Source organism: Eriocheir sinensis, chromosome 49, assembly GCF_024679095.1.
Source record: "Eriocheir sinensis breed Jianghai 21 chromosome 49, ASM2467909v1, whole genome shotgun sequence".
Lineage (NCBI taxonomy): Eukaryota > Metazoa > Arthropoda > Malacostraca > Decapoda > Varunidae > Eriocheir > Eriocheir sinensis.
Genome location: NC_066557.1, coordinates 5153733 through 5170733, shown reverse-complemented (window position 1 = coordinate 5170733; position 17001 = coordinate 5153733). Strand labels below are relative to the sequence as shown.

General features: G+C 40.9%; 1 protein-coding gene across 3 annotated transcripts; it reads left to right on the top strand.

Annotated features, from left to right (window-relative positions):
- Window positions 1-574: 574 nt before the first annotated feature.
- On the top strand, window positions 575-16422 carry LOC126981736 (lipoamide acyltransferase component of branched-chain alpha-keto acid dehydrogenase complex, mitochondrial-like). Of its 3 annotated transcripts, none has more exons than XR_007734108.1 (11): window positions 575-682; window positions 3851-4071; window positions 5467-5645; window positions 6622-6773; window positions 7475-7622; window positions 8120-8265; window positions 9291-9494; window positions 10334-10525; window positions 10949-11020; window positions 12940-13385; window positions 13440-16422. XR_007734108.1 is itself a non-coding variant. In XM_050833201.1 (11 exons), exons 1-10 carry the CDS (start codon window positions 596-598, stop codon window positions 13105-13107), a joined length of 1569 nt encoding a protein of 522 aa, XP_050689158.1. In that variant the 5' UTR covers window positions 575-595; the 3' UTR covers window positions 13108-13124; window positions 14499-16422. The 3 variants fall into 3 exon arrangements, 2 of the variants coding, with proteins under 2 accessions (XP_050689158.1, XP_050689157.1); XM_050833201.1 differs by having other exon boundaries at window positions 12940-13124; window positions 14499-16422; XM_050833200.1 differs by having other exon boundaries at window positions 12940-16422.
- The last annotated feature ends 579 nt before the right edge of the window (window positions 16423-17001 follow it).

The following is a 17001-nucleotide window of genomic DNA, read 5'->3' as shown; positions in this document are numbered from 1 at the left end:
CGCCTATACTGGGGTAGACTACAAATACTGCGGTAGACCGCATACTAAAGTATACCAAAAGATCTATGATAGGTAGATGAAACTCATCACTGCAGCACTCGACGCACTATATATAATTAAAGACGTACATCCCATAATACCAATCATGATACGCAATCACGTATGGTCGAACAATCATGATTGATAGTGATGGTCGGTTTTAAGGGGATAAATGGTGTAGAGTATTAGTACGTTCAAGGAGAAAATTATAATAGTGAAAAGTATAAAATTTAAGCTGGGCTTCATGAAGAAAAAAGGGTTAAGCGAGGAATCGATCACATCCTGTTGATGGACATAAGAAATAGTAAGCTGGGGGTAGTGTGAAGCAAGGAGGACATAAGAAGCGATACAAAGAAGTAGAACAGATATTCATTAATATTTGAGCCGAAAACATTTTCGTCTTTTTTCCACGTACTTATGGCCATAATCTTCTAAGAAATACATAAGAATTTTAAAACTAATGTTAATTTATATCTACATTTTTACATTTTTTCAAAGAAATTATGGCAATGGTTTTTATTTGGAGCCGAAGGAAGCCGGAGCCGACAGTGACATCATGGCGATGGTGGTGGTGGCGTCGGGCCGGTGGCGCCTCGTTTTTCCACAGTTTTTCCGTCACTGCTCGAGAACAACCTCTGCGACGGTGAGTGCCGAGTGCCGCGCCGCCCGTCCAGGCCCTCCCACTCTCATTGTGGCCATCGCTCACCTCAAACTCCCCAAAACTAGACTGTTACCGGCGCTCCCTGGCAGACGGCTTTGATGGGACGGGTACACGGCTTTGATGGGACGGGTACACGGCTTTGATGGGACGGGTACACGGCTTTGATGGGACTGTTACGCAGCCTTGATGGGACTGTTACACGGCTTTGATGGGACTGTCACACGGCTTTGATGGGACTGTTACATGGCTTGGATGGGACTGTTACACGGCTTTGATGGGACTGTTACACAGCCTTGATGGGACTGTTACACGGCTTTGATGGGACTGTTACATGGCTTTGATGGGACTGTTACACGGCTTTGATGGGACTGTTACACGGCTTTGATGGGACTGTCACACGGCTTTGATGGGACTGTTACACGGCTTTGATGGGACTGTTACACGGCTTTGATGGGACTGTTACACGGCTTTGATGGGACTTACACGGCTTTGATGGGACTGTTACACGGCTTTGATGGGACTGTTACACGGCTTTGATGGGACTGTCACACGGCTTTGATGGGACTGTTACACGGCTTTGATGGGACTGTTACATGGCTTTGATGGGACTGTTACACGACTTTGATGGGACTGTTACACGGCTTTGATGGGACTGTTACACGGCTTTGATGGGACTGTTACACGGCTTTGATGGGACTAATACATGGCTTTGATGGGGCAGTTACACAGCTTTGATAGGACTATTACACGGCTTTGATGGGACTGTCACACGGCTTTGATGGGACTGTTACACGGCTTTGATGGGACTGTTACACGGCTTTGATGGGACTATTACATGACTTTGATGGGACTTACACAGCTTTGATGGGACTGTTACACAGCTTTGATGGGACTGTTACACGGCTTTCATGGGACTAATACATGACTTTGATGGGGCAGTTACACAGCTTTGATAGGACTGTTACACGGGTTTGATGGGACTGATACACGTCTTTCATGGGACTTACACGGCTTTGATGGGACTGTTACACGGCTTTCATGGGACTGTTACACGGCTTTCATGGGACTGTTACACGGCTTTCATGGGACTAATACATGACTTTGATGGGGCAGTTACACGGGTTTGATGGGACTGATACACGTCTTTCATGGGACTTACACGGCTTTGATGGGACTGTTACACAGCTTGGATGGGACCAATACACAGCTTTAATGGGACTAATACATGGCTGTGATGGGACGAGTACACGGCTTTGATGGGAGTAATACATGGCTTTGATGGGACTAGTACACGGCTTTGATGGGACGAGTACACGGCTTTGATGGGACGAGTACATGGCTTTGATGGGACTAATGCATGGCTTTGATGGGACGAGTACACGGCTTTGATGGGAGTAATACATGGCTTTGATGGGACAGGTACACGGCTTTGATAGGACTAATACATGGCATTGATGGGATGAGTACACAGCTTTGATGGGACTAATACATTGCTTTGATGGGAGTAATACATGGCTTTGATACGTCTAATACATGGCATTGACGGGACGAGTACACAGCTTTGATGGGACTAATACATGGCTTTGATGGGACTAATACATGGCTTTGTAGGGACGAGTACACAGCTTTGATGGGACTAATACATGGCTTTGATACGACTAATACATGGCATTGACGGGACGAGTACACAGCTTTAATGGGACTAACACACAGCTTTGATGGGACTAATACATGGCTTTGATACGACTAATACATGGCATTGACGGGACGAGTACACAGCTTTGATGGGACTAATACATGGCTTTGATGGGACTAATACATGGCTTTGTAGGGACGAGTACACAGCTTTGATGGGACTAATACATGGCTTTGATACGACTAATACATGGCATTGACGGGACGAGTACACAGCTTTGATGGGACTAATACATGGCTTTGATGGGACTAATACATGGCTTTGTAGGGACGAGTACACAGCTTTGATGGGACTAATACATGGCTTTGATACGACTAATACATGGCATTGACGGGATGAGTACACAGCTTTAATGGGACTAACACACAGCTTTGATGGGACTAATACATGGCTTTGATACGACTAATACATGGCATTGACGGGATGAGTACACAGCTTTAATGGGACTAACACACAGCTTTGATGGGACTAATACATGGCTTTGATACGACTAATACATGGCATTGACGGGACGAGTACACAGCTTTAATGGGACTAACACACAGCTTTGATGGGACTAATACATGCCTTTGATACGACTTATACATGGCATTGACGGGACGAGTACACAGCTTTAATGGGACTAACACACAGCTTTGATGGGACTAATACATGGCTTTGATACGACTAATACATGGCATTGACGGGACGAGTACACAGCTTTAATGGGACTAACACACAGCTTTGATGGGACTAATACATGCCTTTGATACGACTAATACATGGCATTGACGGGACGAGTACACAGCTTTGATGGGACTAGTACATGGCTTTGTAGGGACGAGTACACAGCTTTGATGGGACTAATACATGGCTTTGATGGGACTAGTACATGGCTTTGTAGGGACGAGTACACAGCTTTGATGGGACTAATACATGGCTTTGATGGGACTAATACATGGCTTTGTAGGGACAAGTACATGGCTTTGATGGAACTAATGCACGGCTTTCATGGGACTAATACACGGCTTTCATGGTAGTGTTACATGGCTTTGATGGGAATTATACACAGCTTTGATGGGACTAATGCACGGCTTTGATGGGACTTATACACGGCTTTGATGGGACTTCTCAGCAGCCACATTGCTCTTGCACGTAGCCAATCAGGGGCATTGAGGGACTTGAGCTTTTGGTTGTTACACCTTTGGAAATGTCACTCCACATGTTATTGTGGATTTTCAGTGCCTGTTTCTCAGTGTTTTGTTTGACTCACTTGCCTCATCGCTGGATAGAGTGACTTTTTAATATCCTCCAAATTTGGTTTGTCCATAATGAAGGATGATTGTATTTTATCAAAACTGTCCAAAATTCAGCTCAAGCCAAATATAAAATCTTTCTAAATTTTTTTGTGGTAAAATGAATTTCTCTTGAAGTATAAATGATATTGTTAGTAATAACAGTAATGATTCTTTCAGAAACCCATCATCCCACAATCATCCTTATGCCCAGATAAGCCCAGTAGCCCCTTCCAGTATGCCCCAGCACACCTGCACACCCAGGGCAGAGTGGGCAGGGGTTGGTGGGTGCCATGGGTGAGTACCAGGGCCATACACACCTCAGCCCCTGCCCACAAACTGGTGCCCTTCATCTTGGCAGACATTGGGGAAGGCATAAGGGAGGTGGTGGTAAAGGAATGGTGAGTTGAGGGACCACTAAATTGTTCTTACACTATAGCTTTCTATAATTATATTTTCTCTGAACTTTCTTTTCAGTTTGAATAAAATTGCTGCCATTCACTGTAGTAGTATACATATATAATTTACTTTTTTTTCTCAGTTTTGCTTCTTTTGGATTTGCTTTTCAGTTAAGACACAAGCCAAGGAAGATGTAAAGAAAGGTTATTGGGAGGGGGAGCAGGCATGATGATGATGATCATGATGATGATGATGATGGGAACAGGAGGTGAAGGAGGTTAAAGGAAGAGGAAAGGGGGAGCAAGGGGTGAAAGGGGCTAAAGTAAGGGAAGGGGAAGGGGAGCAAGGGGTGAAAAGGGCTAAAGTAAGGGAGGGAAAAGGAAGGGGAGCAGGGGGCCAAAGGAGCTAAAGTAAGGGAGGGGATCAGGGAGTGAAGGGGGCTTAAGTAAGGGAAAGGAAGGGGGAAGCCAGGGGTGAAGGAGGCTAAAGGAAGGGAAGGGGATGAATGAGGTAAATAATGGAGGAGAAAGAGGGAGAGAAAGGGTAATTAGTAACAGGAAGAAAAGGGAAGCTATTGAGAAAAGGTAAAGGAGATAGAAGATAGGCTAAAGGGAAATGGAGGTTAGGATGAGAGAGAGGGAATAGAAGGTAAGAGTAAAGATTGCAAATGTAAGTTAAGGGGATGTATAGAAAAGGGACGAGAGGAGAAGAGGGAGAGGGAGCAACAAAAAATCTTCTATTCATGTGGTACAAGTTCCCCTCACCTCCCTTTTTTTTTGTCACAGCCTAAACATGCCTTCAGTTTTATCACTTACCCAGAGTGTTTCCTCCCAAAAGTCTTCCCCAGCTGAAACACTCCTTCAGTTATATTACTCAAACTCAATATTACATTACAAAACTTCTTCCCCATTTAAACACTCCTTTATTTCTATTAATTTCTATTACTACTATAACTCAGCATCCTTCCAAAAGTTCTTCCCAGCCTAAGCCCTCCTTCATTTTTCATTTCTATAACTTATCCTGAATATTAGTGTACAAAACTCCTTTCTGGCCTAGACTTGCCTTCATTTCTATTATTTATTCTGAATCTTACATTGCAGAACTCTTTCACTGCCTAATTTCTCCTTCATTTCTCTTTCTTAAACTTGGCATCCTTCCAAAAGTCCTTCCCTGCCTAAACACCCTTTTAATTTTAATTTCTATCTCTTAGCCTGAATATTACCTTTTGAAATTCCTTCCCAACCTTTACGTGCCTTCATCTTTATCGCTTATCTTGAATATTACTTTACAAAATTCCTCCCCAGCCTAAACACTCCTTCACTTCCATCACAGAAACTCAATAATAACTTTATTATCTTCCCCCCTTCACCCCTGCCTCATCTGCCCACCACCCACAGGTTCGTCAAAGAGGGGGACACAGTGGCCCAGTTTGACAGCATATGTGAGGTTCAGTCCGACAAGGCATCTGTCACCATCACCAGCCGCTATGATGGCGTCATCAAAAAGCTCTACCATGAGGTGGACGACACGGCCCTCGTCGGCAAGCCTCTTGTGGACATTGAGGTGTCCAAGGAAGGTAGGAGACCAGGCACTAATACTTCATTTTTTACAGTAAAGAAGGCAATCCCAGGTCAAAACAAACATAATAAAGCCCACAAAGCACTGTGTAATGTGGATATATTTGATATGTTTCTGCTTGGGAGAATATATTTTTTTCCTAATAATTCATGGGGATTCGAACCCCGGCCCTCAGGATGCAAGGTGAACACTTTAGTGTTGAGGTAAAGATACTCAGTGACTTAGAGCTCTTGGAGTCTTGATTGCTTCTCAGGTCATTACAGTCGCTCCCACAAATAGAACAGTAGGTCAAGTCATATCAGGTCATTCATCTACTTTTCTTATATTTCAAGGATCTTGTTTAACTTTTTGTCAGTGGAAAAATAGGTTGTGTGACATAAGCATCACAGTAACTGTTATGTATGTATGTCACTGCTATTGAATTTAATGTTTGGTGTGTTTAAATTGCAATACTTACTATTAGATGTTTTGTCAAGGAGTAATTAATTGTTTGGAAGAATTGGTGCTTTGGAGAAACAATTAACATGATTATTATTATCATTATCATTATTATTATTATTATTATTATTATTATTATTATTATTACGACTACTTTAAGATGATTATTATTATGATTATGTACAGCAGAAAGTCATAGATGGAACAACCCTTAATGTGTGTGTTTATTTTATGTGTACAAAAGTCACATGTTCCAGCCCTTCATGTTTATGTACATTTGTACAAAAAGTCATTCACACCTGAATGTGTATGTTTGTGTTTGTGTATGTGCACAGAATGTCAAACACACAACCCTTCATGTTTGTGTAGATAAAGCCATGTCATGTAGGGGGTGTTTAGATGACCCATTAACAACTCATGTACTTGTTTGTATGTTTGTAGATGCATGTAGATGACCCAGTAATGACTTATTTACTTGTCTGTGTGTTTTGTATTGGTGACCCAGTAACAAGTCCAGTGTGTATTTGTGTGTACAGATGACTCCGTGGGTGCTGAGGTGCAGGAGGGTGAGGCCATCTCTGTGGGGCGCCCAATTGGTGGCAGCGCCGAGGAGACTAGTAACTTCACCCTGCCCCGGGGCAAGGTGCTGACCACCCCCGCTGTGAGGAGGATGGCGTCTGAACACAAGGTGAGGGGTAGGACGAGGAGAGGGGGTTGCAGGGGGTAAAGGAAGAGAAAGCAGGCCTGGAAGAAAGGAAGGCATGAGTTAGAACAGGGAAGTGTTTTTGAGGCATATGATGTGAGAGGGATGGTTAATTGTTCTGCCCACCTTGCAGCAGTATCAAAAGTAAGGATGAGAGAAAATGGGAATTTAAAGGGAATAGAAAGAAAATTCTGATTCTGTTTGACAATGCGCAGGACACCAGGGTTGGTGCATAACATGCATATATAGGAGTTGGCTGATGGGGGGTAGGGGGAGCTGAGTGTGCAAGGAGAGAAGTGAATCAAGTGAAATTGTTAATATTAGGGTGTTGTGGTGAAAGGTGAGTGTGTATAAGTTTTGTGAATGAGTATTATGCTTTGAAAAGGACCTATAAGAAAATGCAGTGAGGATAGGTAGGAAAGGAAAGAGAGGGAGTAAGAAAATTTTAGAAGAGGATGGCTAGGATTAAAGGGAGATGAGGAATGCCAAAAGAAGAGAAAGGAAAGGGAGATACTGAATCATAAAAGGAGAAAAGGGAGAAGTATGTTACAGCATGGAGGTGAAGGAGAGAAAAGACATTTAAAAAAAAAGAAAAAAGAGGGCAATGCTGATCAACAGAGAGAAAAAAAAGAGGTAATATTAAGTACCCTTGCCTCCTGTCAACCCCATCTCCTTTTCTCCAACAGATCGACCTCAATGAAGTACAGGGCAGCGGCAGGGACAGCAGGATACTGAAGGAGGACCTGCTGCAGTATGTAGAGAAGAGGAGTGGCAAGCCCACCCACCGCCCACCCCCCTCACCCCCCACCCCCTCACCCACGCCCACAGTGCTGAGTGAGTGTGGGGGTTGCTCTCTCGTTCTCTTTTTAATTCTATTGTATTGCCTAAATTCCACTTCACTATACCTTCTGCGTGTCACAAAACACACAACAAATTAATCCAGACCTGGAAAGGGTTTCACCAGCACCAGGGATCGAACCCGTAACTGGCGAGATGGGAAAGCCACTCCTTAACCGGGCAGCCAAAGAGGCACCCTACTCGCTGAATGTTTAGGTGGCCTTTCACATCACGGGTCAGTCACTACACTATCATCCTTAAGTTAGTTTTCTTTTTAAGTTAGTTGTCCTTAAGTTCGTTTTCATAGAGATTGTGTTTCTCTCTCTCTCTCTCTCTCTCTCTCTCTCTCTCTCTCTCTCTCTCTCTCTCTCTCTCTCTCTCTCTCTCTCTCTCTCTCTCTCTCTCTTTTTTTTTTTTTTCTGTTGTGTGTATTTCCTTTGTTTTCTGTCTTTCAATATTTTTTTTCCGTTATATTCAATCCTATTATTTTTCAGGCCATCCGTCCCCGCCCCGTCAGCAGCCCCCAGCCAGCCCCGCCCAACCACGCGCCCCGCCTCGCCCTGTCATACTAGGCCAGGATAAAACAGAGGCCATCAAAGGGTTCAAGAAGGCCATGGTGAAGAGCATGACCCAGGCAAACGTAAGGACTTATTGTATTTTTTACTCTTATTTTTATTTATTTTTTTATTTTTTACAGTAGAAGAAGCAGCTGAAAAAAAAGGAAAAAAGTCTGGCAGAGTAGTGAGACGAGATGAGGTGAGATGCATGAGGTCAGACACATTGACAATACAAGGCTTTATTAAACTTATAACTCCACACTCATCTGTAACAAGACATTAGAACTGAATTGGCAATGGAAACTGATTGTTGTTTGGTGTGAGATCAAGCACCTTCTTGAATCAAGGCTTTATTCAACTCATAACTCCATACTCATCTGTAGCATAAAAGTAAAACCGAATTAGAAGTGTGATGTATGAAATCAAACACCTTATTGATACAAGGCTTTATTGAACTCATAACTTCCCACTCATCTGTAACGTAAAACTTGAACCAAATTAGAAATTGAGACATCCTAATAGACTGAAGATGAGAAGACTTAGGTCAGCATTAATAACAAGGTGTATCTTTTCATTAATAATACATTGAACATTAACCAAAATTTGATCTACCAACATAATAAACCTCTTAAACATTAAACCAGTAACATAACATTGTCTTTATTGTGCTTCTGTTTGGTTTAGTGCTTATGGGATTTGGTTTGTGTTTCTTTTAGCTCTTTTCCCATTTCCTGTTTCCCTTCTTCATATGTGTTAGTTTTTTTTTTATCTGTCATTTTGTTCATCATTGTTTTTGCTTGTTTTATCAACCTCTCATCATATTTTTCTTCTCCGTCCTTCTCTGTCTGTTCCTTCTCCTCTTCCTTTTTTTTTCTCCTAGTATTAGCACAATCTTGCAGATATATTTCTCACTCTTCAACATCAGCATCTTGAGTCTCCCTCCCACAGAAAATTCTGTATTACTATTTCATTATTGCATTATTCTTTTAAAATTTCTTTTAGCATTTTTATAAGAACTCCTTAACTTTCCTTTCCATTCCACTTATCAATCCCTTTCATATATCAATTTCTCACTTTAACAGCACTGCCTTCACTCTCCCCCCCACAGCAAATCCCGCACTTCTGTTATTGTGATGAGGTGGACATGACAGCACTGGTGGGTGTGCGAGCCCAGCTTAAAGGTGCAGCGGAAGGCCACGGCACCAGCCTCTCCTACATGCCCTTCTTCATCAAGGCTGCCTCCCTCGCCCTCACACACTACCCCATCATCAATTCCTCCGTGGACAACAAATGCGAGAATATCACTTACAAGGTAGGCTGAAGATGCTTGTCTTGCTTAGTTAAGTTTTGTGTTTTGTGTTCATATTGTTATAAGTTCCCCCTTTGAATCTTTCTTTTCCCATTTAGGAGTATATCTCAGTCTCACTCTTACTATGTTTTGTTTCAGTTTTACATTTGGCCAGATAAATTTGCCCTGTCTTAACTAAACTATTTTTCTTTAAGTCCCCTTCCTCGCCTTTCTTTACCCTTGTCAGAGTGTTTCTCAGTCATGTTTTATATCAGTTTTACATTTGGCACATTAAATTTGCTCTATCATGTTTTAACCATTAGTTTTGTCTAAATGCCCTCTTCCTCACCTTTCTTTACCCTTGTCAGAGTGTTTCTCAGTCATGTTTTATATCAGTTTTACATTTGGCACATTAAATTCGCTCTATCATGTCTTAACCATTAGTTTTGTCTATATGTCATCTTCCTCACCTTTCTTTACCCTTGTCAGAGTGTTTCTCAGTCATATTTTATATCAGTTTTACATTTGGCACATTAAATTCGCTCTATCATGTCTTAACCATTAGTTTTGTCTAAATGCCCTCTTCCTCACCTTTCTTTCCCCTCTTAATAGTGTGTTTGTCTCTTACCTTGCTTTTTATCAGTTAAACATTTGGCGAGGTAAATTCACCCTGTCTTGTCTTAAGTTTACCGTTATTTATGTCTTAAGACCCCCCTCCTCACCTTTCTTCCCCTAAGAGTATGGCAGTTTTACCTCACTTTCTAATAATTTTACATTTGGCAAGTTAAATTCATGGTTCTGCCTTAACTTAACCTTTATTTATGTCTTAAGCTCCCCTTTTGACCTTTCTGCCCTTCCCCTAGGCCAGCCACAACATTGGGGTGGCCATGGACACCAGCGAGGGCCTGGTGGTGCCCAACGTGAAGGGTGTGCAGGGCCTCACGCTGCTAGAGGTGGCCTCTGAGCTCAACCGCCTGCAGGAGATGGGCCTCAAGGGCAGCCTCTCCACCCAGGACATTACTGGTGGCTCCTTCACCATTTCTAACATAGGCATGGTGAGTGTGGTGGTGTGTGTGTGTGTGTGTGGCCAAGTGTGTGCTTTATTATGCATTCTTTTATTTTCCTTTCTTAAAATTTGCCATCCTTTCTCCTTTATTTCTCTTTTCATTCCCTTCCTTTTCCTCTCCTTTCTTCTTACTTTTTCCTTACCATTACTTTCCCTACTCTTTTGTCTTTTCCTGTCTTCTACCTCTCTTTCCCTCCCTTTGCTTTTCTTCTCATCCCTGTTCTTATCTTTCCTACCTTTGTTATCCTTCCTTACCCTACCCTACCCTTTCTCTTTTCTTTTCTTTCTCTCCTTCCCTTTCCTTCCTTACCCTTTCTTCTCCTTTCCTTCCCTTCCTGTTTTAATCCAAATAATCAACTCATACACAGGTATCTCGGTTCATAACTAAGATCTACACTTCCTCCTCGCACAGATCGGAGGCACCTACCTGAAGCCTGTTATCCTGCCTCCTGAAGTAGCTATTGGGGCCATTGGCAAAATACAGGTGAGTCTGTGGTATTGTATGTGCTACTTGCTTTGTCCTGTCTGTCTTTATGTGTGTATGTTCTTGTATTTATGTGTATTTTTTCCTGCTCTCTTGGGTCCTGGTGGCTGTATGTTATAGATGAGCTTTTTCATTTAGTAGTAGTAGTAGTAGTGATAGTAGAAGCCACATTATTATTATTATTATTAGTAGTAGTAGGAGCAGCACCAGCACTAGGAGCAGTAGGGGTTGTAGTAGTAAGTGGTCATACAAAACAAAACTAACCTTTCACAATGTAAACTATCATTCATTTTTGCCATTGAAAAGTTAATTGATTGACAAATAAATAAATGTAAAATATATAATGAATAAAGACATATTTTGAGTAATTACACAGACAGATGGATAAGTAGTCAAAAGTTCTGTCAATAACCAAAATCACCACAATACCTGCACACATTTGATTCTAGGCCTACCTTCATTAAACTCATAAATAGGATAATAACAACATTACCAACAACCAACACCACCCTCACATACCACTTTTGAACACTTGGGCCTGTACCTAGAGTCACGAAGGTTTAGTGACGAAGATCGAAGGGAAGGACGGTGTGTACCTATAGTCACTAGCATTTTTGGAATGAAGGTCTGCGGGAGAGACGAAGGGAAGGTAAGGTCTACCCCGTGTCTTCCCTCAGACCTTCGAGGAAAAATATGTTTATTTTCCAAATTTGTCGTGGCAAATAGTTGCGGTTCAGTTAAAACAACTTGAGAAAATATTTTCCCTAATTGGAAAATCATATATTATAGTTGCAGCGAATATGTTTGTCTTGTTTACAACAACAACACGCGCCTTCAAAGCACAGAGGTACCACCCAGGCGGGAACCTTCGAGGCTCACATTCTCCAACGATCTATGGTTTTTCAAATTCTTTCTCATTTCATTTAAGACATCTGGCTTTACAAGTGCAAACAAAGGGTATCTTAATAATTTACTGCATGCCAATAACGATTAATAATGGAAAAAAAACATGAAATAATAAGTAATAATTGTTGAATGCGATGCTAGGCTACTTCAAATATATTAGGCTTCCCATGTTATTTATACATGCAATTTCAAAATTCCTTTTGTATAGACACTTGCAGAGTCGTATGTCACTTTATATCCCTTAATGAGATGAAATATGAGTATCTGAAAGGCTATAGATCGTTCGAGTATGATCAAACTATACTATTTGATATACAAGTTGTTTCTTCGAGTTCTTGTATGGTATATTATTGATGCAAATCTTCTGTTTGTGGTTCATATACGATAGCTTGAGGATTTTTTGGATACACAAACATTTAAATGATCTTCACGCAATCACAAACTCACAATGCGCAAGTACCACATCTACATTCAGGAGTGGACAGACTGAATGAAACGGACGATATTATGGCTGTAATAGCACCATGGAAGTATTATACCTACATGAATAGCACTGTGTGTTTGTATGTGTGTGCGTGCATTAGATCTGGTAGGTGAAAAGAAGGTTGCAGTGTGTGTATGTGCATTTACTTTCCTGAGCGACTTGTGGTAAGGATTGAAGGCATGGTCTGAGGCCGTGCCTACATTGTCGAAGGGAAGGTATGCGGCTCGACCTTCGTGACTCTTGGTATGGGCCTTAATTACCAAACACTGTCCCTACTTACCCTCCTCCCAACACTTATACACATTTGATTACATGAGCCCCAATCAGCACCTTCCTCCCCTTGTCACGGGAGCTGCCCACACACCACTTTTGTGCATGCTTAATTACTTTCTACCTAATGCTGGCTGTCCCTAATTACCTTCCTCCCCACACCTGTATTTAATCACACAAGTCCCCATTAACACCTTCCTCCCCACACATATATATATTTAATCAAGTCCCCATCAACACCTTCCTCCCCTCATCACAGGTGCTGCCCAGGTTCGATGCTTCAGGTAACGTCGTGCGTGCCCACATCATGCAGGTGAGCTGGTCGGCGGATCACAGGATCATCGATGGAGCAACAATGGCCAACTTCTCTAACGTGTGGAAGTCCTTCTTAGAAAACCCCTCCAGGATGTTACTCCACCTCAAGTAGGAGTGCTGGAGGAGAGGGTGAGTGGTGAAGGTAGTGGCAATGTGGGGGTGAAGGAGATTATGGGTGGTGACGGTGATGTAGGTGTGAAGTTAGTGGAGATTGATATGGGTGGAGGTGGTGGTGATAGTGGAAGTGGTGGGTGGTAGTAGTGGTAGTGGTAGTGGAGATGGTGTCATGAAGGCAGTGGCAATGTGGGTAGAAAAAAAAAAACACAAAAGATGGATTACAAAGAGATGGGAGAGAGGGAGAAGATAGTAAGGCATGGGTGGATGGGGAAGGTGGTAGTGGTGGATGGAGCAAGAGAGATAAGATTGTAAGGTGTGGGTGGGGAGGTGGTAGTGGTGGCTGGTGCAAGAGAGATAAGATAGTAAGGTAGTAGGTAATGGAGGGATAGAAATAAAGGAAACCAGATGTACAGTGAAAACAGGGTGGCATAAACTATTGACTTCTTTATAACAGCACTGCCATCCACCCCAAAGTTAGGTTACCGTTTTCTTTACCTCACTTTTCCTACTGCACACACACATGCACAGGAACACACAGTACTTAACAAGAGTATTACACAATCACATAATTAAATCTCAAAATCACCTCCCTGGGAACAAAGATTTAAAGTGCTGGGAGCATCTCAAACAAAGCAAAGTATTGTTTAACATAGATAGGTGAGGAGGAGAGAGGTGTGTGTGTGTGTGTGTGTGTGTGTGTGTGTGTGTGTGTGTGTGTGTGTACCAGTTTACACACATACAGATAATACACAAAGGTTAAAGTGTATTTGGCTGTATACCTTTGCATATCAAGTAACTCAGAACCCTCAAACCTATAAAAAAAAGGCTAAATAAAATAAAAAAGTAATGAAATTCAACTTATCATATAAAATTCTTAGCAGACTAAACTCAGGAGTGATTCAAGCAAGGACTTCATGAGTTCAGGGATAGCTTTATAAATGTGGATATGAAGACAGGACAGTGTAAGCATGAACCAAATCCTGTAAACAACAACCTGGCAAATACATAGAGGTAAAAGCAGAAGTATGTATACCTCTTTATGTGTATGTCTGTAAGGTTATACACACACATGCACACTTCCTTTGCTTTAAAGTTGTTTGTGAACCTGAAAAGTGAAAAAGAGAATATGAAGTTGAATAATATGTGTGAAAACAAGAAGTAAAAAGAAGAGAAAGAGAAAAAAAGACCAATATCAGTAACAAAAAAATGGAGGGAAATGAATCATGTTATAAAAAAGATGTGCAAAAAAAGGAGAGATCATCCAGACAAACCTGTATGCATCTCCTTGTTGTAGTGGCTAGCATGTCCAGCTGTGTAGGTCTGTGTTAAATCCCAACCCAAGGGAGTCAGTTTGCATCTCACCCAACTGGCCAACCTCCCTTTCAGGTTTGTTAAATGGGTACCTGGAGAAACCAGGGGAAGGTAAACTGTGGTGACCTGGATATCACACCTGCCCCCTTTGTCTCGAGGTAATAGGTTGTCATCCACCCTAGAGTCAAGGACCAATGTCTTAGAGATGAACACTGATGCAACATGCAGCTATAGCGTATGCCTGCAACTTTACCTTTACCTTTCATCTAATCAAACTAGGGAAAGAAATTAGCTAACAGTGAAAAAATGTGTGATCATATGGATTTTTTTCTATTATTGTTATGATATATTTTTTCCATTAATGTACTAGCAACATACAGGTCAGTCTAGCTAAACTCAGAGAAATAGCAAACAGTAAGTGAATATGGCAGTTATACATCATTTGAATAGATATTTTTGTTTATATTATTTCTACCGTTTACCGTTGATGAGGTTTCAGGCCCCGCTCCACTGCTAGTGCAGCGCTCTGCGAGGGCTGTCAACAATTAAGATGTTAGCCTCGATAATAATCCTCGATGCACTTAATTCAAAACATCGTAGTGAGTGAGTCTTGATTGCTTTCATGAATAGCCTAATGATGTCCTTTTAATAAACTTGGCATCAGCATAGTCACTTGGCCGTGTTTAGGTTCACACTAAATTATTTCCAATTCACTGAACATTTAACACAATTTGTCTTTGAGTATAAACACTAATTAATAGCCATGATCAGTTATGTTACGAATTCTGTCAATTTCAGTCTGAAGTACTACACAACACTGGTCATTATTAGTGTTATACTTTTTATCTTTAATTAACAACACAGTTGAGTCCATTAGTTTGAATATCACCTGACCCATACCTCTTGGGATTAGTAGGTTTTCAGACTACTGAATGGAGGCCAGATCACAGCTGGCACTCATGCATACAGTGATATTAGGTTATGATTTCCAGACTTCAGAAATGTGGTTATCAGGATTTTCAGAATAGTGGAGTCCAAATTAACACTTTCCCGAGGATGAAATATCTGTTTTTTTATTACTCTGTATTTTTCATTAAAGAGTGAGACATATATGTCTCTTGAAACTGAAAAGATGTCTGACAGTGAAAAATGTATGTTATCAGGTGCCATTTAATCTTAGTTTTTCTTAATTGTTGTTGTTATTATTATTGTTGTTGTTATTATTATTATTATTATTATTATTATTATTATTATTATTATTATTATTATTATTATTATTATTATTATTATTATTATTATTATTATTATTATTATTATTATTTTATTATTATTATTATTATTCCACCATTTTTACAATATTACAGCTTCTTCATTGAGTGCATAACAGTTCAGGTCAGGTATCTGTGAATTAACTTGTGCCTCACCTGGATTTAGAACCTTTGTGATTTAGTTCATAGGTATTTAGATGAGACATATTTTTGTAGTTGTATGATTGTACTTGTATGATACTGTAAACTAGTCAGATTGTGTTGTGAAAATAATTAATTTCACTTCTGTTTTGAGCTCAGTGTTACAGCTGAAGAAGTAATAGACAGACAGACAGACAAAGACAAACAGACAAGCAGAGGCAAGACAGACAGACACAGACAAAGAACAGATAGACAAAGTGAGTAAGAAAGAGACAGATAGACAGGCAGGCACAGACAAAGAGAGAGAGAAGCAGAAAGATACAGACAGACAGATATAGACACAGAGTAACTGATTAATTTAAATGGGGAAAAAGGTTGCAATAGTTAGCCATCAGAATTTAACAAGTGTAAGAAATAACCAGGAAAATAAAAATATAAAATTAAAAAAAAAAAATCAAAACCAATGCCATTTGTATGTATCTTCATAGTTTTTTTTAGGTGTTTGTACATAAGTTTGTCTGTACCATAGCCATTGTTATGTGATACTGAAAGCTGCTGCTGGTGATTGAACATTTTAATGAAAGTTTTTTTATAATATTCTGCCTGTTATTATGCCCTTATATATGAGCTTATAATATATTATAAGGTACAGGTACTGCTATTTTTTTACAACAATGGGAGCAACTCAAGGGCAACAAGAAGAGCTGCTACAGGACCCAACTCACAAACACATACACAAGAGTTTGTGCTAACCATTGTAATGTACTGATGAAGCTATTGCTTGGTTGAACAGACTTTTTTTTTTCTTTTTTTTTTGCATACCGCAATGTAGCTAAGGATTACTTGGTAGAGAACCAAATCCATGCTCTAAAATGTATACAGAAAAGACTGAACAGCTACAGAGAGTTTGTATGAGAGTGGCAGCCCAGCCTGAGATTCCATTCAGTTAAGATATGAAGAAAGACTCAAGATCCCATCACTCACTACCCCTTTGTGTCACTAAACACTTGAGAAATTGATCCGGACCCAGAAAGGGGGAAACAAACATTTCCAGTGCTGGGGATTGAACCCGTGACCATCCTCTACAATTTGGCAAAAGAGGTACCCCAGTAGCCAAGTGGCTTTTGTAGGGTTTTTCTGCATTAGGTGGGTCACAACAGGTTGTGGGT

Coding starts and splice junctions, on each gene's coding strand:
- LOC126981736 (XM_050833201.1), top strand. CDS start 596: ATGGCGATGGTGGTGGTGGCGTCGGGCCGGTGGCGCCTCGTTTTTCCA. Junction 5,646..6,621: donor CATTGAGGTGTCCAAGGAAG/GTAGGAGACCAG, acceptor TTGTGTGTACAG/ATGACTCCGTGGGTGCTGAG. Junction 11,021..12,939: donor GGGCCATTGGCAAAATACAG/GTGAGTCTGTGG, acceptor CCCTCATCACAG/GTGCTGCCCAGGTTCGATGC.